Source organism: Gymnoscopelus microlampas (genome assembly GCF_963454915.1).
Source record: "Gymnoscopelus microlampas genome assembly, chromosome: 23".
Classification (NCBI taxonomy): domain Eukaryota; kingdom Metazoa; phylum Chordata; class Actinopteri; order Myctophiformes; family Myctophidae; genus Gymnoscopelus; species Gymnoscopelus microlampas.
This window is the reverse complement of record NC_139960.1, coordinates 9,191,543-9,217,760: the sequence shown is the minus strand read 5'-3', so window position 1 is coordinate 9,217,760 and position 26,218 is coordinate 9,191,543. Positions and strand designations below refer to the sequence as shown.

Sequence of the window (26,218 nt, the reverse complement as noted above, 5' to 3'; positions counted from 1 at the left end):
TTTAGGGAATGTTGTCTTTATGGGAATGTTCTGCATATGCTTGTAAGGCTACTTCTTGGCCACAATTACAAAACCCATCTAACCCCTGATCATTTTGATAGGATTGGATGGCTTAGGGTTGAGGACAGAGTACAGCAACTTGCTATGGGCCTGGTCTTCAAGATATACCACAACATTGGGATCCCCCTGTATTTGTCAAAATACTTCCAAAATGTTAATGATGTCCATGATCATAACACCAGAGGCAGCTCCACAAACCTTCCAACCCTTTTTTGGCTCAACAAAGGGAAGTAACTCGTTCTCATGCTATTCATCAAAAATGTGGAACGCCCTACCAAAAGGAGTAAAGGAGTGTAAAACCCTACTCTCTTTCAAAACTGCCCTAAAGATACACCTTCAGGAGGCTGCAATTGGAAAATGGCCCTTGTCTAAGTCCTAACCTAACCTACCCCCCTACCCCCCCCCCCTCTCTGCTTCTTCTTTTGTACATATTTCTCACTCTTCATACCAGTAACCTGTAAACTGATTGTATGACATTCTATAGTAGTTGTATATATCTGTCTGTCTCTTATATGTCATCATGATTTGTGTGCGTGGGGAACTCATTTGAAACAAGCTCAGTGCTTTTATGAGTCTTCCAGTTTAGTAGACCTTGTATTGTGAATTTGTACTTCCATGTACTGTTGTTCTCATGTCTTACTAAATAAAGTACATCAATATGGAATGATCTCCTTATGGAATGATCTCTTTATGGAATGATCTCTTTATGGATACAACGGCGTTGCCAGGGGAGACACAGTGATATTCAATATTCCTCCAGTCTTCATTTACACTCCACACCTGATGACATTTGCATAATGAGCTCACTCCGTGTCCAGTGTTGCCAGATTATGTGAGAGAAACAAGCAATCAGGTCTAGGAAAACCAGCCCAAAAGAAGCAACAATGGGCCAAATGAGCACTTTAATACATCAGCTATTTGAAAATAGCAGATCTACAAGCTCACAACGCGTCACGATGCGACGCGTTGTGAGCTTGTAGATCTGCTATTTTCAAATAAAATCTTGCGGGGAAATTATAATACACAGATCTGGCAACCCTGTCTGTGTCTCCCATCATCTGAAACAGGGCGTGGTAGAAGTAGATTATGTGCACGAGTGTGTGCGCACACACGTGTGTGTGTGTGTGTGTGTGTGTGTGTGTGTGTGTGTGTGTGTGTGTGTGTGTGTGTGTGTGTGTGTGTGTGTGTGTGTGTGTGTGTACATGCTTGTAAATGACTCCCTCCTTAATCAGCCTCATTATGTGCATGCAGGGCTGTGTGAGTGCACAGTATATCATCTTATTTGTGACAATGTGTGTGAAGCTGGACGGGAACGCGTTACAGTCAGTGGTGTAAAGTAACTAAGTGCGTTTACTCAAGTACTGTACTTGAGTACAATCTCGAGGTGCTTTTACTTTACTGGAGTATTTCCAATTGTCTATACTTTCAATTCTACTCCACTACATCTCAGAGGCAAATATTAGTACTTTTATACTAGGTATTTTATACCTAGGCTATTTGAACATAGCCGATCTACAAGCTCGTTGGGAGCTTGTAGATCTGCTATTTTGAAACATTTGAGTACTTTTACTTTTGGTACTTTAAGCACATTTTGATACCAATACGTTTGTACTTTTAGTATTTTTTTTATTCTAGACTTTTACTTGTAACAGAGTACTTCTACATTGCGATATTAACACTTTTACTTCAGTAATACATTTGATTACTTTTCCCACCTCTGCATAAAGTAGATGTGGATGCTAATCTGCTCTGCACCAGTGGAGTAAAGTAACTAAGTACATTTACTCAAGTACTGTACTTCAGTGTGATCAAAAAGGCATTGATTTACAAAAAATAAGTTAAAATACGGAGAAAAGAGGTTTCTGCCTGACAGCAACGACATAATAACACAAGTGTGTGTCAGAAATAAGCAGTGTGGAGCCTGCATGATAACACTTTCTCTGTGAACAGCTTTCTAGACAACTGGACGAGTCAGCAAAGTCGTTAAACCTCATTAACCCTTTAAGACCTGAGGCCGCTTCTATTTTCTTCGAATTTTCTAAATCCTAAATTATTTTTGAAAAAAAATCTAAAACATTTTTTTTCACGATTTTTCAAAAATATCAGATCTACAAGCTCATAGCGCGGCACTCGGTGCCGCGCTATGAGCTTGTAGATCTGATATTTTTGAATAGCAAAAGAAATCTAAAGTGACACAGATGCGTTCCAGGTATTAATGGGTTAAAGCGTCTCCAAACTCCCTCAGAAAGGATTGTTTGTTGATCTACTAATTGGTGGTTTTGGTCCTTTTGCAGAGGGTTAATTATCCTCACAGATAGATGGCCCTCCACTCGGTTCTGCTCGCAGCCGACAAGTGGCTGAGAAGCCGGGCGGTTATGAGAGACAAAATTGGAGCTAAACACAAACGTCTGAATTATAATAATTGGGAAGCTGGTGAAAAGCTTGCGATCGTGCCTTTTTTTTATGAGTGTGAACAGACACACACACACACACACACACACACACACACACACACACACACACACACACACACACACACACACACACACACACACACACACACACACACACACACACACACACACACACACACACACACACACGCACACGCACACTTCAGTTAACCCATTGAGACCTGAAGCCGATTCTACATGTCTCCTAAATCCCAACAGTTTTTTGAAAAACGTATGTTTCTATATCAGTGGTGCTCAATCTTTTTCATGTCAAGGACCCCCAAAATTATATGTATTTGGCCGCAGACCCCCATCAAAATATGTTGTTCCAGGGACCCCCCAGAGGCAAAGATTTGAGTTAAAAATGTTGGCTTTAAAAATATATATATTCAAAGATTTGCACACATTTTCACAATTTTTCAAAAATAGCAGATCTACAAGCTCATAGCGCGGCACTCGGTGCCGCGCTATGAGCTTGTAGATCTGCTATTTTTGAATAGCCCAAAGTGTAAAATAATGCTTTTTAGCTCAAATCTAAAAATGACACAGTTCCAGGTCTTAATGGGTTAACCCATTAAGACCGGGAACACATCTGTGTGTCATTTTAAGATGTCTTTGGCTATTCATAAGTAGCAGATCTACCAGCTCACGAGCTTGTAGGTCTGCTATTTTTTTTTAAATAGTGAACATTTGTGCAAATCTTTGAATAATATATATTTTTAAAGCGAACATTTGTAACTCAAATCTTTGCTTCTGGGGGCTCCCTGGAACAAGATATTTTGAGATGGGGGTCCGCGGCCAAATACATATTATTTTGGGTGGTCTTTGACATGAAAAAAGTTTGAGAATCACTGATATTATAGCAACATAAGTTTAAAAAAAAAACTGTTAGGATTTAGAAGACATTTGTAGAATCCCCCAGAAGCGAATATTTGAGTTCAAAATTGAGTTCAAAGATGTGCACACATTTTCTAGATTTTTCAAAAATAGCAGATCTACAAGCTTGCATATCTTGTATATATGCTATTTTCGAATAGCCAGATAAAATCTTAAAATGACACAGATGCGTTCCCGGTCTTAACTCATTCAGTGCCTGACTTATTTCTGTCAGTTTGGCTCTGAGTGCCAAAAATAAATTGTAAAAAAAAAAAGTGCTTAGGAAGCGAGATACAGCCTTTTTCAGTAAGATGTTAAACAAGAAGTGAATGGAGCAGCAAATCTTCAAATCATGATATCTTGGGTTCTGAAAAAAAAATGTCATGACGTCGGCGACGTCATTGGCACTCTGGGCTTATAAAAACGTGACGTCGGCGACGTCAATGGCACTGAATGAGTTAATGGGAGAAATCCAGTTAAGATATGAAAGGATGGCAGTAGGAATTAAGAAAAAGCCATTGTTTGAAAGCTGTAATCTCAACCATGGGAGGGGATAGAAGAGGTGAGGATCGTTGCCTCTATCTCCATGTTCTAGTGAGAGTATACTGGTCCAAGTCATGTTGAAGACACTGGTTGCAAACGGTCTGTTGAGTATGAAACCAGAGGAAAACTCAAACCCCTCTCCTCTCCTCCTTGCTTAGCTGTTAAGTAAACCCCCTGCCTTGCGTCAGAGAGCACTTTCACGGTGTGCCGGTCAGCAAGTTTAACCCATTCAATCCGGGAACGCGTATAGATTTTTTAGCTATAACGATTATTTTTAATACTTTGGGCCATTAAAACATTGCATGATATAATACAAGCTCGCACCGTGCCACGCTATGAGCTTGTATATCTGCTATATACGCAAATATAAAGCAACATTTTTTAACTCAAATATTTGCTTCTGGGGGTTTCTACAAATATCTTCTAAATCCTAAACGTTTTTTTCATTTTTTTTTAATCTTTTACTTTGTGTTGCTATAATATCAGTGGTTCGTTCTCAATATTTTTCGTGTCAAAGACCCCCAAAATGACATTAATTTGTCCGCAGGACCTCCCCATCTCATAATATGTTGTTCCCGGGACCCCCAGAAGCAAAGATTTGAGTAAAAAAAATCTATGAATGTATATATAATGTAATGTAATGTTATATATATATATATATATATATATATATATATATATATATATATATATATATATATATATATATATTATTATTTTTCCCAAAGATTTGCACACATTTTCATTTTTTTTCCCCCAAAAAAATAGCAGATCTACAAGCTCATAGCGCGGCACTCGGTGCCGCGCTATGAGCTTGTAGATCTGCTATTTTTTTAATAGGCAAAACAAATCTAAAAATGACACGGATGCGTTCCCGGAGTGAATGGGTTAAGTCTATACCGCAGAAAGGCTGACTAGCTAACGACTAAATGGATTGTAAAAGGACTGCAGAGCAGCGAACGTTGTCGATGATGAGGAGGAGGAGGAGGAGGAGGAACAGGGGGCTTTTCCGAGAGGGAGAAGTTTTGAAAAAGTTGCATCCTCCAACGCATTCTGCAAGCCACGGCCAAAGAGCCAGCCACGGCGATAATGACTATAAAATCCCCACAAGCTTTCTATGAAACCGAAACAGCATAAATTCAGTCTCTTGGCAGAATATATATCGGCCCCGGCCGCCCTGACAGGAGAGCACTGGACCTCGGTGAGGATGGAACAGTAATTACCTGGGTGTAAGTACCGTTTAATCACTCACTAAATGGGAGCTGAAGTCGTTTAAACTTAACTGTAATGAAAACAGAGCGGCGTCACTCCCGAGACGGCCTGCGTGCACAACAGTTTCTGAACTCACAAGTGGGCAATTCGAAGGGGAAAAAAAAAATAGGGGCCGACTGTGCGTGTAAATGGCGGCTAAACCTCTGCCATTTCAGCCTGTTGCAGAGGGGGCACGGTGGCGCAGTCGGTAGCGCTGTCGCCTCACAGCTAGAAGGTCCTGGGTTCGATTCCCGCCGGGGACGCTGTGGGCGCTGGGGAGCGTGTTCTCTCCTCCGTGTCATCAGTGCCCATACCCTAGGTGGGTTTGGCGAAAGGGCCTTTCTGTGTGGAGTTTGCATGTTCTCCCCGTGTCCCCTAGGGTAGATACCCTCACAAAAATACATGTAGTAATCCTGGTCTCTATACTGCCTCCCCCTGGTCAGCCGGGGCGCCTGATGGAGGGGAAAGGAACTGGTTTGGAATAACGTGTTCCTTCCACTCGCTACGTCCTACCGGGGAAACTCCCCCCCCTGTCAGGTGATAAGAAGCGGCATGCTATAGCTCCTCATGCATTGCAGGAAGCATGAGCTCAGGTCGGAGCTCTCCCCAGGCTGGAAGAGGGAGCGTAGCGCCCATGATTACATGCTTAGGCAATTGGCACTGGGGGAAATATGGGTTACAAAAGTGTGGGATACAAAATAATAAATCTACCGTCTCTTGACGGTGGGTTTGTGAATACGCGTGGGCATTCAGGCATTCCTAAATGTCAGACCCTGGTTCATTTATACTGCAGGTGTGATATAACACATCGGGTGCCAGCATTTTTTCATAACAACTTACCGTGGGTGCCAGCATTCTCCCCATTGACTGCGCTTTGCTGTTTAAAGTTTCCGCGTGCGTTACAAGCAAATCCACGCAAAAAAAAGCATCGATTCATGTTGTGCCATGAGACTGGCTACAGCCTGGAACCATAACATTTCCCTCGCGAGTTACAACGGGGGGGGGGGGATTGCGCATCGCGCATGACCGGTTTTCCCCACAGGAAACAGATTCGAAGATATAGGCGTTTCAAAGTAGGAAATAGACAGGAAGCGGATGGGATTAATTTTTCTGTTTCCGGTGAGCGATCTGGCACTTCCTTCGCAGGATTACAATGGGTGCTCCCAGAGCTGCTCTAGCCCCGCCCGCGCGGAGAAAAATGAAAAAAACAAAAAGACTAAACACACGGTTCAGACCGTGTTCGGCACCCGATGTGTTAAAGGGAAAGACTTATGATTCACAACCAGGGTTGCCAGATCTGCTTATTATAATTTCCCTGCAAGATTGTATTTGAAAATAGCCGATCTGCAAGCTCACAACGCGCCGCGATGCGACCTGTTGTGAGCTTGTAGATCTGCTATTTTCAAATAGCTGATGTATATGTTAAAAGTGCTCATGTGGCCCATAGTCGCTTCTTTTGGGCTGGTTTTCCTAGACCTGGTTGCTTGTTTCTCTCACAGCATCTGGCAACACTGTTCTCAACTGTAGTTGGTTATTACCGCGGTTGACGTTGAAACGGTACAATGTTACGTTACATGGGCATGCAATATGGGTATATATACTGATGACGCCAGGGATCTCCGTCTATGACGATAAATGGGCACAGACAGACAGATGGGTAAAACGGGTACTCTGACAATGGGTGCAACGGGTACATCATATAGTGCATAAGTGGGAGGGGCATATCGTTGCTGACTTGTATCATTCCCGACTTTAATCGTTCTGAACATGTATTCTATCTACCTCCCCCCTGTCAGGTGACAAGAAGGTCAGTTGTCTCTCATGCATTGAAGGAGGCATGAGCTCGGCCCTGGCCTCCCTAGGCTGGTGAGGGGAGTGTAGCGCCCAGGATCACTTAGAAAATTGGCACCGGGTGAAAAATAAGGGTTACAAAAATCATGGGATACATTTTTTTTGATAAAAAAAAAGAACACGTATTCTATTGTTAGTTTCGATTCAAATACGCTTTCATCTTAAAACAACGAATACACGAAAACAGTCGATCTACAAGCTCGCAGTGACACTGCGCTGTGGAGCTTGTAGATCGGCTGTTTTCGGTGCGCAAAATCAGTCTGAAATCTGATTTCAGACTGATTTTTGCATCGACCGGAAATCAGTCCTGTCGACTGAGAGCTTCAATCCAAGCGTGTGTGTGTGTCTGTGTGTGTGTGTGTGTGTGTGTGTGTGTGTGTGTGTGTGCGTGTGTGTGTGTGTGTGTGTGTGTGTGTGTGTGTGTGTGTGTGTGTGTGCGTGCATGCGTACGTGCGTGCGTGCGTTCGTTCGTGCGTGTCTAGTTATCAAGTGCTATGCCTGGGCGAATCAACAGCCCCACCTCCCTCCCACCCACCTGCCTGCCTGCCTGGGCTGCTCGCGTCTGAAGACCGCCCCCCCCCCCCCCCCCCCCCCCCCCGCAGACAGACAGACACGGCGAGCGGATCAATCAATTACATCTCCACTCCAGCAATCAAACAATGTTATTATCAGGCAGCGGCTCGTCGACCTGGAAAGGCTAACCCGGCCAATCAAAGGCTTTGGCTGTGATGTGTGTGTGTGTGTGTGTGTGTGTGTGCGTGCGTGTGCGTGTGTGTGTGTGTGTGTGTGTGGGGGGGGATGCCGGTGAAGCCCGCTGGAGTGACAATAACACAGAGTGGCAGCTTCAGGTCGTCAGGGGAACCGAAAGGATGCACGGAGGATGGAGGGAGGAGAGAGAGAGAGGGAGAGAGGGAGGGAGGAGAGAGAGAGAGGGAGAGAGAGGGAGGGAGAGAGAGAGAGAGAGGGAGACAGAGAGGGAGGGGAGGGAGGGAGGGGGAGACAGAGAGAAGGAGAGGACAAAGACTGAATGCAAAGGAAGGAGGGCATAAGACCTTCCATCTTCCCAGTGGTGTAAAGTAACTAAGTACATTTACTCAAGTACTGTACTTAAGTACAATTTTGAGTTTTTTTTATTTTATTTACTGGAGTATTTCCCATTTTCAATACTTTTACTTCTACTCCACTACATCTCAGAGGCAAATATTATTATTTGTTTACTCGCATACAATTATTTGAAAGCTTTAGTTACTAGTTACTTTGCAGATATAAATGATTACATTACAAAACATCCATGAACCACTTTAGCCCTATTTTATACCTATAGGCTATTTGAGAATAGCCGATCTACAAGCTCACAACCCGTCACATCGCAACACGCTGTGAGCTTGTAGATCTGCTATTTTCTAAACATTTTAGTACTTTTACTTTTGGAGCTTTAAGTATATTTTGAAGCCAATACTTTTTATACTTTTACAAGTACACACAGTAACATTTTGAACTGAGGCCTTTTACTTGTAACAGAGTATTTTTATATCGTGGTATTGCAGCTTTTACTTAAAGAAAAATATCCAAGTACTTTTCCCACCACTGCATCTGCCAACACTCGGTCTTCACCTTGACGTTTAGATGGTGAAGGACATGAGGAGAGCAGAGACACGTATACATGCAGACGAATGGATGGATGGGGGAATCTACAGGATTTTATAAAGTACTTCAGGGTTTTCCTTACCTTAACCCATTGAGACCTGAAGCCGATTCTACATGTCTCCTAAATCTCAACGGTATTCTCAAAAACGTATGTTTCTATATCAGTGGTGCTCAATCTTTTTCATGTCAAGGACCCCCAAATTTATACGTATTTGGCCGCGGACCCCCAGCAAAATATGTTGTTCCAGGGACCCCCCAGAGGCAAAGATTTTAGTTAAAAATGTTCGCTTTAAATAGCTTTAAATATAGATTCAAAGATTTGCACACATTTTCACGATTTTTCAAAAATAGCAGATATACAAGCTCGTAGCGCGGCACCGAGTGCCGCGCTACGAGCTTGAATATCTGCTATTTTTGAATAGCCCAAAGTGTAAAATAATGATTTTTAGCTCAAATCAATGGAACATATCAGGAATGCGACAAAAACAAAAAAAAATGTTCAATGAGGGTGAACTATCCCTTTAAACCACATGAACCCTATAGCATCCCTATGCTGGCGTTGGCCTGGACACTGCTAATCTGAGTTCCCAGAAGTTCTCGCCAGCTCTCGCGGGGCGAAGGAACTTCTGGGCCAGAGCCCTTGTATTCGTGGGCGGGATGTGACGTCCGCTCAGAATCTGAGCGGACACGCCTCTTACCGGTCTGAGAGCTGTGCAACTCGTCTAAAAAGTCCGACGAGAGGCAAACAGCAGTACACAACAATGGCGGCCGAAATTTCTCAAGGGGAAATTGCTTCCCGTCGATCCTATTTAGATGCAAGACCCACTGCATGTGGATCCCGCCCCCTTTTCTTCATTGGCTGTTGATTTGAATCACAACGCAGTGGCCGCGCCCCTGCTGTCCAAGCTCCGACGCTAACCCTCCCAGACTAGGACACTGCTGATCTACAAGCTCGCAACACATGGCGAGCTTGTAGATCGGCAGTTTTCCTGCGAAAGAGCAGATGGTAGAAAGACTAACAGTGGGAAGGAGTAACTCTCTGTGTTCCATAGCGACAGCTTCCATTCAGTGTTAACCCATTAAGACCAGGAACACATCTCTGTCATTTTAGATTTATTTGGCTATTGAAAAATAGCAGATCTACAAGCCCATAGCGCGGCACCGAGTGCCGCGATATGAGCTTGTAGATCTGCTATTTTAGAAAGATCGTGAAAATGTGCGCGAATCTTTTGAATAACAACTCCAACATTTGTAAAAGATGTTGTTCCAGGGACCCCCCAGAAGTTTTTACCTTAAGAAATTATTTCAAGATCTGCACAGAATGTTCACGATTTTTAAAAAATAGCACTCTGTGCTATGAGCTTGTAGATCTGCTATTTTTGAATAGCCAAAGAAATCTAAAGTGACACACAGATGCGTTCCCGGATTGAAAGGGTTAAAGGACATTCTGCGTCACAGTTAGCTCCTTTCATAGCAACCAACCAGCAGGCTGCGTTCAATTATTACACTCTCTTTTAAAAGAAGCTACAACGTCTCATCTTAATCCACCCACCGCTAATAACGGACACACGTGCACCTATGCACGCACCCATCCACACACACACACACACACACACCCATGTATGCGATACGATATTACTTCATTATCAGCTGTCACACACACATGCACGTATATACACACGCACACATACACACACAAAAGGCACATCTAAATCTCATGAGTAATCCCAATCTAATACAGCCAATCAGGGACAATCGCTTGCTGCGCTGTGTGTGTGTGTGGGGTTGGTATTAGAGGGAACAGCATGGCTCTGTGAACATCTGTGTCGTGCTGACCTAGTCGTCTGGCACAAACTTCAAAGGCCTGCGTTCGTGTGAATCCACGTGCACACGTCCACAGCACATGCGCGTGTATCGATGCACATCATGGTGTGTGTGTGTGTGTGTGTGTGTGTGTGTGTGTGTGTGTGTGTGTGTGTGTGTGTGTGTGAGTGTGTGCAGAGTCTAAAATTCTAATCTAATTCTGATCTTGCCAGGCGAGGACATTAGCCAGTGTCCTCTCTGTGTCCCCAATGCCCAACATTCAGTATATTTACCCAACTATTGTACTTAAAACGGCAGATATGACAAATAACTTACATCATTTAATAACTTTATATGAACAGTGGGAATAGCCGAACTGCTATTTCCACGGATTTGTGGTTGATTTGTTGATACTTACAAAAATATTTATATATGGTCGCTGTCGAGTGAAAACCTTGAATGCCCAAAACCGTTCCTTTTTATTATTTTATAAAACATTTAAATAGTGAAAAAAGCAGATTTACAAGCATGTAGATCGGCTATTTTCACTGTTTCTGTGCAACACATTTTAAGGCATTCATTTAAGAAAACACTTTACGAGATACGAGGTTTCTGCCCGACAACAGCGATATAAATAAAGATAAAACAACTCTCAGTTATTAGATTAGTCAAAAACGTCATCGATCGGACAATTGCTGAGAAAATAGTGGCTGAGTTGCAGCGGTATTCTATCGCGTCGTTCTCCACTGCTTCCCTGATATCTTTCTTTCTTTCTTTCTTTGCTTCTCTATTCTTTTCTTTTGTTCCTCCCACCTGTTCTTTTCTCCTCCACCTCCCCTTTCCTTTCTGTAATTCTCTCTCTTTCTCTCTCTTGCTGACCTTTCCAGTGTAAAATCCCTCTCTCGCCCTGATCTGTAATTCCCTGGGGGGGGGGGGGGGAACAAGAGAGGAGGAAAAGATTAGTAAAGAGAGAACAGCAGTGTGTGTGTGTGTGTGTGTGTGTGTGTGTGTGTGTGTGTGTGTGTGTGTGTGTGTGTGTGTGTGTGTGTGTGTGTGTGTGTGTGTGTGTGTGTGTGTGTGCGCGTCTGCACGTGCATGCGTTAACGTGTGGTATCAATGCATTACTTTAACTACACAAGCAAGATTATTTTTGAAACATTTTAAACAACACAAATGGTGTGTGGGGATGCCTGGCACAAAGTCATTTTCAAATGGGGGTCCGCTGCCAAAAACATATTGATTTGGGGGTCCTTGACATGTAAAAAAGGTTTGAGAACTACCTATTTAGATGGTATGATTTTCAATTATGTCCACATTAGAGATGTGCCTAGATATGCATCTTCATATCCAGACCACTTCTACTACAAAAGCAGATTCCAGACTTTTACTTGTAACAGGTATTTCTACATTGCAATATTGATACTTTTACTTAATGGACGACTTCACCGATTTTCAATCGTCTGTGTCTCAGAGGAGGGCTGTAGACATTTCAGAGTCCCGTCTACCAGTGACATCATCAATGGGGAATCCAAGCTAATAGAAACTGCAGGCTTTCTATTCCTGGAAAGTTGCAATGCAATAAAAGAAGCCATTGTTCTCGTGTTAATAAAAATCTAAATAAAAAATGTGAAATCTTGTTGGAAAAAAAAATCTTGCCTAACGATGATGTCACTGGTAGACGGGTTTCTGGACTGTCCACAGGCCTCCTATGAGACACAGACCAAGTAGAAAAAAATTGTACAATTTTATCATGAGTATTAGTGAGGACCAATTATATGAAGATAGGTTGAAAATCGGTGAAGTCGTCCTTTAAACCCATTGATACCTGGAACGCATCTGTGTCACTTTAGATGTCTTTGGCTATTCAAAAATAGCAGATATACAAGCTCATAGCGCGGCACCGAGTGCCGCGCTATGAGCTTGTAGATCTGCTATTTTTGAAAAATTTCAAAAAAATATTTTCCAGATTTTTTTCAAAAAACTGTTGAGATTTAGATTTTTTTTAAGAATCGCCTCAGGTCTTAAAGGGTTAAGTAAAACATTAGAGTACTTTTTCCACCACTGCAGAATATTAGGCACATGACTTTGTTCAACTGCCAGTCTGTCTCAATGAGTCTGTGAGCTTTTTAGATTTTTTGCTACTTCTGGCGAGACTATCACATGACAAAGTCTAAAATAGGGCAGGTTAATAAATGATAAGACATGCCATTAATATAAAATAGAACATTAAAAAATGAAAAGATTAAATATGGAGAAGTAAGGTCTCCGCCCGAGCGCAACGATATTGTGCAACTTCAGGCCGCGGTCACAATTATTACATAATTGCCCGTGCGTGCGTGCGTGTCGGGGGGGTGCGCGTCCATGCCGTTATCGTTTAAGTGTGAATAAAGGTTGTGTCGACTGTATGCACATACACTATACACACAAATAAGTAGATGCACTGACAGATCTCTCTCTCTCTTTCTCTGGCTCTCTCTCACACACAAATGTCTTAAAAATCCTTAAATTGTCACTTTAGAAAAGGTGCAGATAACCATATCCTGTCAAACAGTGACCGCCACCAACCCTTCCAGACCTTAACACTTATACCAGGGGTCTTCAACGTTTTCAGGCCAAGGACCCCCTAGCTGAGAGACAGATGAAGCAGGGACCCCCTCTATAGTGTATAAAATTGTTTCAGATTTAACTTTTTTTGTTTACTTGGTCTGCTCTTTTTTCCCTCTACACCAAACACCTCTTTACCAAAAAATAGCCGATCTACAAGCTCACAACGCCTCGCAGCGCGAGGCGTTGTGAGCTTGTAGATCTGCTATTTTTTGGGTGAAGTTCTCCTTAAAAAAGGGATGCTAGGGTTCAAGTGGTTAATGTAAAAAGTAAAATCATATCACACAAATATTTGGCGGACCCCCTGTAGTAACTCTGAGGACCCCCCAGGGGTCCCGGACCCCCTGTTGAAGACCCCTGACTTATACCGTAGGTTAATTGTTTACAGTGGAGTGAGAAAACAATGTTGACACATTAAGCTAATCATCTCCCCCGTTCCCCCCACCGCATAAAAACAAAAACATATATGAAACCCCACAGTTTGAGAACCCCCGCCATAAAACACACACACACACACACACACACACACACACACACACACACACACACACACACACACACACACACACACACACACGGTATTGATCTGAACGTTGTGTTGTTGATACTTGAGCACAGCTCTATTTTTCCTTCACAGCAACCAACTGGAGGTTTATAGGAGAGACGATCAATAAGTGTCTTTGTCGGGTAAGTCCAGGTTTCCTTTCAGGAAATGGAAGAGGACGAAAACAAGAACCTGTGTTCCAATGGATCCAATGTAGTTATTGTTTAGTCACAATGCTCGTGTTCGTACTTTTTATTGGTTCAATTTGTTTTAACCCATTAATTCCTGGAACGCATCTGTGTCACTTCTTGATTTGAGCTAAAAAAGCATTATTTTGCACTTTGGCTATACAAAAATAGCAGATCTACAAGCTCATAGCACGGCACTGCCGTGCTATGAGCTTGTAGATCTGCTATTTTTGAAAATTTGTAAAAATGTGTGTAAATCGTTAAATATATATTGTTTTAAAGCGAACATTTTTAACTCCAATCTTTGCTTCTGGGGGTGCCTGGAACAACATAATTTGAGATGGGGTCCGCGGCCAAATACATACAAGTTTGGGGGTCCTTCACATGAAAATGTTTGAGAACCACTGATATAGAAACATAATTTTTTTTTCAGAATACTCTTGGGATTTAGAAGACATTTGTAGAATCGGTTTCAGGTCTTAAAGGGTTAAAGAACCGCAAACACACTAAACCACTTTCTTTCACTTTCAGAATCTGAAAGATAGTGAAAATAGCCCAGCTCAAAACACGCTACACGGTTGTCTGCCCGACAGCTACTATACTAAACTGTTACTTTTCAAGGAATTTAAAGTAGCAGATCTACAAGCTCAAAACGTTTCAAGCGTGTAGATCTGCTACTTTTGATGCTACGGTGTGATGCTGCAGTATGATCGAGTATAGGGCTATGATTTGCTATAATGACCCGGCGGTGGTTCCGTTAGGTTAGGAGACAAAGAGTCTCCTTTGTGTCTCCTACCGGTCCACTGGTCATCAAATTATTGGATTAGGAATGCGACAAAAACTGAAAAATATACATGAATTCAAGTCTCCATGTGGTGACTAATCGATAGAAAAAAAAATATTTTTAGGGTGAACTATCCCTTTAATGGGTTAAATCCAGACATGCAAAAATCATTTTTTTTACTACACCAGTGTTGTTGTGAATAGGAGAAGTGCTCAAAGAGAGCGTTATTTCCACGTGGCGAAAGCGACATGCTTTGGTGTGACTAAAAAGTCGATAACATTATTATTTTTTTAATTCGCTGAATGTGTCCACAGGACAAAAAAAAAAACAGCTTGTCAACACTTAAAGCTGCACTACGTAACTTTCCTCTTCTTCCACCCCGGATTTGAACCCGGTTTCCCGCGCAAGTGCTGAGACGTTTACCATTGAACCATTAGCGCCGGCCTGCTTGATAAAATTACATTTTATTCTCAAAAATCAAGTTAGATAGTGCCGATTTAAATGTAGTTCTTGGTAGAAAGAATGGGGATACTATATCAGTAGTACCCAATGATCATCATCTAGGAAGGAAATGGAAGTGTGCGTATATGTGGGCACGCCAACTTTAACCCATTAAGACAGGGAACGCATTTGTGTCATTTTAGATTGTAACCACTTTAACCATTATCTTATACTTTGGCTATTCAAAAATAGCAGATATACAAGCTCATAGCGCGGCACCGAGTACCGCGCTATGAGCTTGTAGATCTGTTTTTTTTTTTATTTTTATTATTGTGGATTTTTTTTTTTTTATATTTTTTTTTTAAAGCGAACATCTTTAACTAAAATCTTTGCTTCTGGGGGATTCTACAAATGTCTTCTAAATCCTAACAGTTTCTTTGAAAATATATTTAGCTGTGGACCCCCCCCCCATCTCAAAATATTTTGTTCCAGGGACCCCCAGAAGTTGTAACAGAGTTAAAAATGTTCGCTTAAATAAATATATATTCAAAGATTTGCAAAAATTTTCACTATTTAAAAAAAAAAAAGCAGATCTACAAATCGCGCGGCACGATGAACTTGTATATGTGCTATTTTTTTAAATAGCCAAAGAAATCTGAAAATGACATGGAATGCGTTCCCGGGCCTTAAAGGGTTAAAAGCATCAAGTCATCTGAATCCAGGAAATGGCTGGTTATGTTTTAAAGAGGGGGGGGGTGGCAAACGACACTGACGAAACACAAGGCAACATAAAGCCACATTCATCAAGTCTTAATGCAGGGGGTGGGGGGGACAACGACCAGGCCCCAGCGTTGTGTACTTGAGCACCCAACAGCAAACTGAGTGTTTAATGGAGGCTAGAGTGTGATGTATCACTGCATGCCGGGCCAATCTAATTATAAGTCTTTACTATTAGATTTATACCGGGCCTACTGGGGCCTCGCGGCTACGCGGGAGAGCCAGCCAGACACGGAATATTACCGCTCAAGGCGATTCCTCGGTATGCTAGAATGTAATGGAGAACACAATCAGAGTTTAACCCCTTAATATCGGGAACGCATCCGTGGGTCATTTTAAGATTTATTTGGCTTTAAAAAAAATAGCAGATAGATCTGCTATTTTTGAATAATCATGAAAATGTGTGCAAATCTTTGAATATATATATTTTTTCAAAACGAAAAATGTTAACTCAAATCGTTGCTTCTGGGGATTCTACAGTCCAAACGTCTGATCATTTAAAAAAAAAGTTTTTTTCTAGGTTTTTTTTTTTAACTTACGTTGCTATAATCATAAAATTATGTTGCTACAAAGTATTTGGCTGTGGACCCCCATCTCAAAATGTTCCAGGGACCCCCAGAAGCAAAGATTTGAGTAAAAGATATTCGCTTTAAAAAATATAAACATTCAAAGATTTGCACACATTTTCAAATGTTTTCAAAAATAGATGCTCAGAGCTTGTATACAGTATCTGCTTTTTTTGAATGGCCAAAGTATAACATAATGGTTAAAGTGGTTACACAGATGCGTTCCCGGTCTTAATGGGTTAAAGTGGGGTGTCACTAAATCCTAATTTAAACATCCCCATGTCAAGACAAAAAAACACCAGGAAAACAATCTAGAGGCATATTACGGTATCACGTCATCCCCCATGCGTTGTTGTGATGTAAGGACGGTTCTGCGAAAACTTTTAAAAGGGTTGAAATCGATAGGTTGGCCCTCCCTCTAAGAGGACGGCTAATCGGATTAGTCGACAATTTACTGGTATTGAGTCATGATGTCCCAGCGTTGTGTGTAATGTCAGTGTCTGTGAGTGTCCATCTTTTTGACGGACGGGGGATTCGATATGGACGGAACAATACCCTGGTTTAACCCTTGAAGACCGGGAACGCATCTGTGTAATTTTGAGATTTCTTTGGCAATTAAAAAATAGCAGATATACAAGCTCATAGCACCGAGTGCCGCGCTATGAGCTTTTATATCTGCTATTTTTTTTAAATCGTGAACAATTTTTGGATATATGTATTTTCAAAGTGAACATTTGTAATTCAAATCTTTGCTTCTGGGGATTCTACAAATGTCTTCTAAACAGTTTTTTGAAAAAACATATTTGCTATAATATCAGTGGTTCTCAAAAATGATATGGCCGTGGACCCCCATCTCAAAATGTTTTGTTCCAGCGACCCCCCCCCAGAAGTTGTAAGAGAGTCAAAAATGGTTGCTTAAAAATATATATAAATTCATGGATTTGCACACATTTTTCACGATTTTTCAAAAATAGCAGATCTACAAGCTCAGAGCGCGGCACTTGAATAGCCAAAGAAATCTTACAATGACAGAGATGCGTTCCCGATCTTAAAGGGTTAAGGGAACACGCTGAATGGAAGTGGCGCGCATGTGTGTGTGTGTGTGTGTGTGTGTGTGTGTGTGTGTGTGTGTGTGTGTGTGTGTGTGTGTGTGTGTGTGTGTGTGTGTGTGTGTTTGTGTGTGAGGGGGGGTTTGTATACTTCAGTTGTTACTGTCATGGTGGACTACTTATAGGAACTGCGTGAGTAAGTCTCAATGCTGTTATGCTCCTGTTTAAAGGGATTACGCACACACACACACACACACACACACACACACACACACACACACACACACACACACACACACACACACACACACACACACACACACACACACACACACACACACACACACACACACACACACACACACACACACAGACACACACACACACACACACACACACACACACACTGTTTGAGTCTGTCTCTGCTCTTACTGAGCAGCGCGGCAGCCCCCGATCCTCTGATGTGGGGCAGCGAAAGATGTCCGGCTGTCTGTTCGTGTCCACTTTCTATGCATTCCATGCATCAGTACCTCCGAAAAACAACAACCCTGACATTCAAGAAAGTGCCCAGAGGGGGACTGGACAGGACACCAGGGTGAAAATGTCCAAACATTAGATGGCAGCGCAGAGACACTTTGATACATGTGTTTGCTGCTGTATGAAAATGTCTTGCAAACCCCCAAGATGCATGGTCTTAGGCTCTGTTAAAGTCATACGGTGTAACATTCATTTTAGTAGTCTTTTTTTTTTGGTGACATCGCTACCCATGCCTAGCCTTGTAAACCCTCCCTCCGGAAATCTCATTTCCATTTGATTTCAGGAGTGAGTCTGGCCTGATCGCCCATTCTGCAATATTGGCTGTGGGCTGGAGTTGGGGCGGGAGTAATACCGTTGACTGACAACCCCTTCAGCCAATGATCGTTGTTCCCCTTCAGCAGTTCATTTTTACCACCTCCAGACTAATGTGACGCAATGGGACTTTTGAGACGGCCATGCCCAAAATAGGTTGCCTTATTGGGATACATGCGTGTCACTGCCCGCCCCTGCCGGTTCTCTAAATTTATATTTTTAAATAGGCTCTGTCATGATTAATTGACCACATATATGAAGTTAAACAACTAAATTCTATCCAAACGATATCTTAACAGTAAATTCCGTGCCTCAAAAAAGAAGTTTGAGACCGTTTTAAAAACAAAAGTAAGACGTGAAGGCACTCGCAGAACAACAATGGCTGCCGTTCGTCTTTTTTCGGTCTCACTCAGGCTGCACTCGGCTTCATTCGGGCTCACTCGAACTCGCCACCTGATTGGCCAACTGTCGCTGTCAATCACAGAACGATGAGCGACGACGCTGATAGGCTCGTCAGTTTGGCGTACACAGCCAATATTGCAGAATGGGCGTTCATGCCAGACTCACTCCTGAAATCAAATGGAAATGAGATTTCCGGAGGGAGGGTTTACCAGGCTAACCCATGCCTACAGTGTGCTAGGACTGCAATCGCAGAATTCATTGTTGAAACATGACCAGAGATTCACCGCACCAAAATTAATACTGCGGGGGTCCTAGCAGTGAAGAAATATTGGACAGCAACAGCAGCTTTGTCAAAAAAAAGTATGTATTAACATTAAAATAGACACAACTAAAGCGCCATTCAGATCGAGCACAATAACTAAAACGATAACTATAAAATATGTTGTCTTGTTGCACAGCGGCATGTGTGGTGCCACTGTTTACAGAACATACAGTTAATCAGCGTGGGACGCTAACACAATTATCATTAAAGGGACAGTTCACCCCCAAAATGCCAATAATTTGATGACCGCCGGCGGCGGCTCCGGGTAGGAGACTCAAAGTGTCAACTTTGAGTCTCCTACCGGAGATGTTAGCATCTTTCCATCAAATCATTGGCTCAGGAGTGCGACAAAAACAAAACAATCTCCATGAATTCAAGGCTTCATGGGGTGTGTAATCTCTCAAGAACAGATTCTGCTCTCTGCTTGAATCTGTCGGTGGGGTTCGTCATAACGCGTACGCACTGGCCTACAAGTGGGCGTGCCTTCAGATCAGGAAGCAGGCCACACTTTACCAAATCAAATGTAGTGGGCGGGATTTACTGTCTGCTCTCGCTTCCCACTGAAAACAAACTGAAACTCATTTAACAATAGCGTCCTCGGAGCAGACAAAACCACGGAAAGATATTCACATTTTAACTTGCTCTTTCATCATAGAAACAAGTGGGCTTATAACCAAAACCATCCATGTTCTCTGGGAGAAGTGGTGTTAGTGTTCCGTGTAGAAATATTGTTAGTGGGAATGAAAACATAAGCGCACCACCGGAAGTGGAGCGCTGAGGGCAGACCAAAACCCCGGTTTCCTTGCGCACGGGTGCTCCATTCAGCTCCCCCCAGAGCCAAGTGAAAGCGTAAAAAACAGCAGAGGGCGCTGTTTTTCCTTTTTATTTGGCGATGGGTTCCCAGATTGTGGGGTGTGTAATTGATAGAAAAGATATTTTTTGAGTGAACTATTCCTTTACATTTTTCTTAATTTCTAATTAGAGATCAGCGTTAACAGACTCTGGAATCCTAATCCTGGCTATGGAGGTGTGTTCTGTACCTGAGGAGAGGCTGGAAGATCACAGTGATGTTCCTGGCTCCTGGCTTGCACACAAACTTCATCTCCCCTCCTTCGATCAGGTTGTCATCAGCTCCGCCTGCCAAAAGAAGACGCAGACAGACGAGGTGGATGTTAATAAGACGACTGATAAGACAGGCAGAACACGGACACATGCACGCTCATGCCAGTGTGTGTGTGTGTGTGTGTGTGCTCGTCAGTGTGCGTGTCAGCGTGTGCATTTGTACAAAAAATGAAAATAAGTGAAAGAAACTAAATTGTCTTTGTCGGGCGGAAACCTCATCTGTCGAAAACTGTTACTTTTCAAGATTCAAATTCAAAAACATCAAAAGCAGCAGATCTACAAGCTCGAAACGCGTCGCTTCGCGCCGCGTTTCGAGCTTGTAGATCTGCTGCTTTTGATGTTTTTTGCGTGACGTTGTAGTATGATCATGTAGGGCGTTAATTTACGAAAAAACAACAAGTTTGAATATGGAGATAAGAGGTTTGTGCCCGACAGCAACGATATGGGTGTGGACGGTGAGTCCACGTCCGTCATTCTGAAACTCGGGTACACTGGGGCTCGATTATTATAGCGTAGATAGATTATTATACCGTTATTAAAGCGTTGCTGTCGGGCAGAAAACTCTTATCTCCATTATCTAACTTTTTTTGTCTTTTCGTAAATGAATGCCGTATTTGATCACACTACAGCCTCACACAAAAGTATCCAGAGTAGCAGATCGGCAAGCTTGTAGATCTGCTACAGAGACGCTATACAGCTTTTTTTTTTGGGCAACTATTTTACCACCATTTTGGGGGGTCGCGGCCTGAAAAGGTTGAGAACCACTGCTATATAGAACCTTTATTTCACCAATAAAAATGGTGACAGAGTCTATGCACTGGGCAAGACGAAGGATATTTCACAAATCCCATGGACAGCACAGGACAAAACGCAACAAACAGACTGACTACAGTAAGCATTCCAGCTGAGAAGAACCCTACCAATTAAAATCATAACGGATTAAAAACAACCTGTATGCAAACTTCACGTTGTGCACTTCAAGTAAATACAATGCAATAGATCTCTGAGGCAAAAAATCTATCTACCTCAAAGAGACATCAGAGCAGCAGCAGCTATATTAATAAGCACATATCCTTAACCGTTCTTTTGAACATCCCCAGTGAAAATAGGGGTGCATCTACTGCGTGGGTGCACCCCAGAGCGTGCCCCCGCAATACTTCATGGGGTGTTTTTTTTGTTTGTTGTAATATGTGATGCCTTTTGTCATGCAAATTAGTTATTTTACGTACCTTAGTGTAATTGTCATGTTTTCATGTGGTGGAACCACAAATGTATGATTTTGTTTAATCTGTATGGTTATTACTTCCTAATAAATCAAACCAAATCACTACAGCATGCCCCTGGACTACTGCGTGGGTGAACCCTCCAGCAGCATGCCCCTGCACTACTGCGTGGGGTGAACCCTACAGCAGCATGCCCCTGCACTACTGCGTGGGTGAACCCTACAGCAGCATGCCCCTGCACTACTGCGTGGGTGAACCCTACAGCAGCATGCCCCTGCACTACTGCGTGGGTGAACCCTACAGCAGCATGCCCCTGCACTACTGCGTGGGTGAACCCTACAGCAGCATGCCCCTGCACTACTGCGTGGGTGAACCCTACAGCAGCATGCCCCTGCACTACTGCGTGGGTGAACCCTACAGCAGCATGCCCCTGCACTACTGCGTGGGTGAACCCTACAGCAGCATGCCCCTGCACTACTGCGTGGGTGAACCCTACTAGCTAACAGGGTTAATCAGAAAATCATTGCGGGTGGGTGGGGGCGGGCGAGGTCGGGGTGGAGAGAGAGGGTGAGGTGAGGCTGGGTGGAGGTGACGGGACACAGACCGAGGGGTGGAGTGGGGTGGGGTGAGAGAAGGAGGGAAGGATGGAGGGAGGGAGGGAGAAAGAGAGACAGGGACAGAAAGAGAGAGAACCATTGCTCATTACCTCCACTCATCCAGCAGTAATCAATATAATTGATGGAGAAGAAATTGCAGCCCTCTGTCAATGCAGCCAACCGTCAGCCAAACAACAGGAGGCTGGGTATATGCGTGTGTGTGTGTGGGTGCGGGTGCGGGTGTGTGTGTGTGTGTGTGTGTGTGTGTGCACGTGCGTGTGCGTGTGCGCGTGCATGTGTGCAGTGGTGGAAAAAGTACTTACAGTAAGAGTATCAATATTAATAAATCATATGATAACTTGTAACATTTCTTAAAAAATAGCATAACTACAAGCACACAACACGTGTGCTTGTAGATCTGTTATTTTAAAATAGCCAAAGTTTAAATGAAGCCTGAAGTGGTTAATGTATGTTTTGTAATAATAATCAAAATAGCAACTAAAGTGTTCAAATAATTGTAGTGGAGTAAAAGTGCAATATTTGTCTCTGAGATGTAGTGGAGTAGAAAGAAGTATAGGAAATTGGAAATGCTCCAGTAAAGTAAAAGTACCTCAAAATTGTACTTAAGTAAAGTAAATGCACTTGGTTACTTTCCACCACTGCATGCATGTGCGCGTGTGCGTGCGTGTGATGTCCGTGTGCGTGCGGTGTGACACATGTGGGGGAGTGTGCGATGGTGTGATCTCCACAGCTGCCACACACGCCCCGCGTGTACATAAGTTCATATTAGTGCATGCATGCGTGTGTAACTCAGATGAATCTGAATTGTGGGGATTCAAGGCAGAAAGCGTCGCTCTCCCCATGCGGCGGAGGATCAGACAATGTTATTCATTAGCCCAGTCAGACCTGAAGCCGATTCTACAAATGTCTTCTAAATCCCAACAGTTTTCTGAAAAACTTAAGTTTCTATGTCAGTGGTGCTCAATCTTTTTCATGTCAAGGACCCCCAAAATGATACGTATTTGGCCGCCGACCCCCATCTCAAAATATTTTGTTCCAGGGACCCCCAAAAGCAAAGATTTGAGTTACAAATGTTTGCTTTAAAAATATATACATTCAAAGGTTTGCACAAGTTTTTACGAATTTTCAAAAATAGCAGATCTACAAGCTCGTAGCGCGGCACTCGGTGCCGCGCTACGAGCTTGTAGATCTGCTATTTTTGAATAGCCAAAGTGTAAAATACTGCTTTTTAGCTCAAATTAAAAAAATGACACATATGCGTTGCAGGTCTTAATGGCTTAAAACCGAATTACAGAACCGCGACACGGATTTGGCGTGGAAGATATTGTCCCTCGACACAAAGGAAGAAGAGGGGGGGGGGGGGGGTTGGGCTTCTGTCAGGAGGACAAGAGGCTGATGTGAGGACAAAGCAGGATGTTAATCATGTTGGGTCTGGTAGTAGCACACCGATAGCCGGGTTGTTCCAGCATCGTTTTTTTTTGTTTATACTGTACATCCGGCGGACAAACTTCTTCATCCGGACATGGCCTTTGACTCCACCAGCAACTGAACCATGTGTAGGTTCATTTTAAAGCTACAATCCCCTACTAGCAATCTGACCACAACCGCCAGGCAATGCAAAGGGTCTCGCAGAACTGGAACGGAATTGATCTGAGACTCCACGAAATAACAGCAAAAGTCCAAAACACTGCTCATTATTATCATTTACATGTACATTCTGTTCTACCTTAAGTCCGCTGCGAAACGTTCCAGAAATATCACCAAAGAAAAAAATGTAACACCCGGAAGCTAAACCGGTTCATGCACGAGCGAAGAACGCACATGGGCGTGTCCGTGGGGTTCAACCGGAGCTTATTCACATGCACGTGAGCGCCAAGGCGTGCACGTCTTTTGTGCATGATTCCATTCATCACGTTTCTTTCTTCATTTTTGGATTCAGGATTCACCGTCAGGAAATGTTTTACAAACTAAAACTCTGCACGATCACGGCGTAGTATGTACAGTAAACGTTAGAAATAGTCATTTATTTGGTGAACTAGTCCTTTAATTGGGAGAGGCACGTCTGTGAACAATATACAGTAACTTTGACCTCCTCGGCCTCCCGTTGCAAACCCATCACAGTCACATAGTGACTCACAGGGACTGACTGGGACATGAGATGATGTCAGCATCACAATAGACTTCCATTAGGGGACCACGATGCCTGTGCGGTGTGTGTAAAAAAAAAAATCAAATGTCCCAGGTTTCACATCATGGCACAACAAAGCTCACGGCTTATAGCTCACAGCTTTCCATCAATCTCATTTCCATGTTTCCAAGAGGCTCTGCAGAGCCGGGGCAGATGATAACGCATGGCATTCAAATGCAGATCAGCTTCATTGTTCCCTGTTACAGGACTCCACAATGCCTTCTTCAATGGAACTTGTTCCTTAAAAAAAACAATTGGAGGTGACATGCTCTGGACTTTGGACAGAATAGTTTTAGGTTCATAGGGTTATTGATACCCACATGGCAGGACACCCTGACATACGCACATGGGGCATTACAATAGAGAGAAAGCAATTCATCCAAGAACAAAGGCATCTTAAGAGTCTAAAAGAAACACATCTGAATAATCAATCAAAAAAGAAATAAAAAATGGACTGAATATAGAACCCAACGGGACAACAACCACTAACAATTATGGACATTTATGAATGGACTGGAATATGATGCTTGATAACGTTACATAATTATGAATATGAACTCCTGCATTGTAACTGTGAAGGGAAATCTGCAAATACAAATTAAGTAAAAAAACTGGTTGAGGGATGTTGTGGACCCGAACGTGTCGATGGGATTGAAAGACTGTTTTGATTCCTCTTCTGCCTTCCTGTTGCCTCTGCCCTGGTAGGCGCCGTAGCCAGGGTATAAAGTGGAAGGTAACGTTTTTTTTTCCTTCTTTTTTTTGCAAAATCAGCACATACTGTAGACCAAGCCGTCTATCCTGTAAAGAACTGAGGGAGAATGTGTGTGTAAAGCATGCTGATAGCCTTTATGCGCTGGCCCGCATATGATGCTGCAACAACGCGCGTTCGTGTTTTTGAACCACAGCTCCGTGTCTTGAATTTGTGCTTGTGTGAGCGAGTTTTTTGCCACACGTTCCCAGGCAGGGCCTCAGATATCGCATACAAACAGCCACCAGAATCAAAGAGCAGACAGTGGAGGAGAAGAAGGGCTTTGGTTCCATCAAAACGCATTGCAGACGATGGCACATGTTCTGTATTCTGATCCGATGCATCTGCAGAACAGCACCGTTGTTGTCGCTGAGTGGGAATGGAGATTGAGGTTTGAATTCAACCTCCGACGCCATCTCTACCATCCCTTCATGCCAATTTAATTAAGACTCGATTACAGGCTCCTGAACAAAACTAACAACACAAAACCGCTCTCTCTGATGCTAAGCCTCAAACTGAACCCCCCCCGTGTCCTTCCCAAAACCCACTGCAACCAACCAGTATCGACACACATGTACGCACGCACACGCACGCTAACATCAGTGGTGGAAAAAGTACTCAAATGTTTTACTTGAGTAAAAGCATCAATACTGCAATGTATAAATACTAAGTATTGGCATCAAAATGTACTTAAAGAACCAAACGTAAAAGTAGTCATTATGCATAATGTCCCATTTCAAGTTTTCAAATGTACACAAATCTTTTGAAAATAGCCGATCTACAAGCTCACAACACGTCGCGATGCGACGCATTGTGAGCTTGTAGATCGGCTATTTTCAAATGGCCGAAATGTGTATAGGGCTGAAGTGGTTAATGTATGTTTTGTTATAATAATCAAAATCTACAAAGTAACTAAAGTTTTCAAATTATTGTAGTGGAGTAAAAGTACAAAATGTGCCTCTGAGATGTAGTGGTGTAGAAGTAAAAGTATTGGAAATTGGAAATAGTCAAGTAAAGTACAAATACCTCAAAATGTACTTAGTTAATTTTCCATCACTGGCTAACATACACAATATCTCTCTCTCTTTCACAAACATATTTGTCTATCTCATTCACACACACACACACACACACACACAAACACACACACACACACACACACACACACACACACACACACACACACACACACACACACACACACACACACACACACACACACACACACACACACATCAAATTATCTTCTGCATGTATCCGCGATGACAGTGAGCGGTTTAATTTCATGCTCTAAACATCTGCATCAGTGT

At 42.8% G+C, this 26,218-nt stretch overlaps 1 protein-coding gene across 1 annotated transcript in view; it reads right to left on the bottom strand.

Moving 5' to 3' along the window:
- Positions 1-26,218, bottom strand: part of exoc4 (exocyst complex component 4) — a 235,221-nt gene that overhangs the window by 99,160 nt on the left and 109,843 nt on the right. Inside the window, exon 11 of the mRNA XM_084049609.1 lies at positions 20,051-20,147. Within this exon, the coding sequence (XP_083905735.1) occupies positions 20,051-20,147 (97 nt within the window). The remainder of the gene's footprint in view (positions 1-20,050; positions 20,148-26,218) is intronic.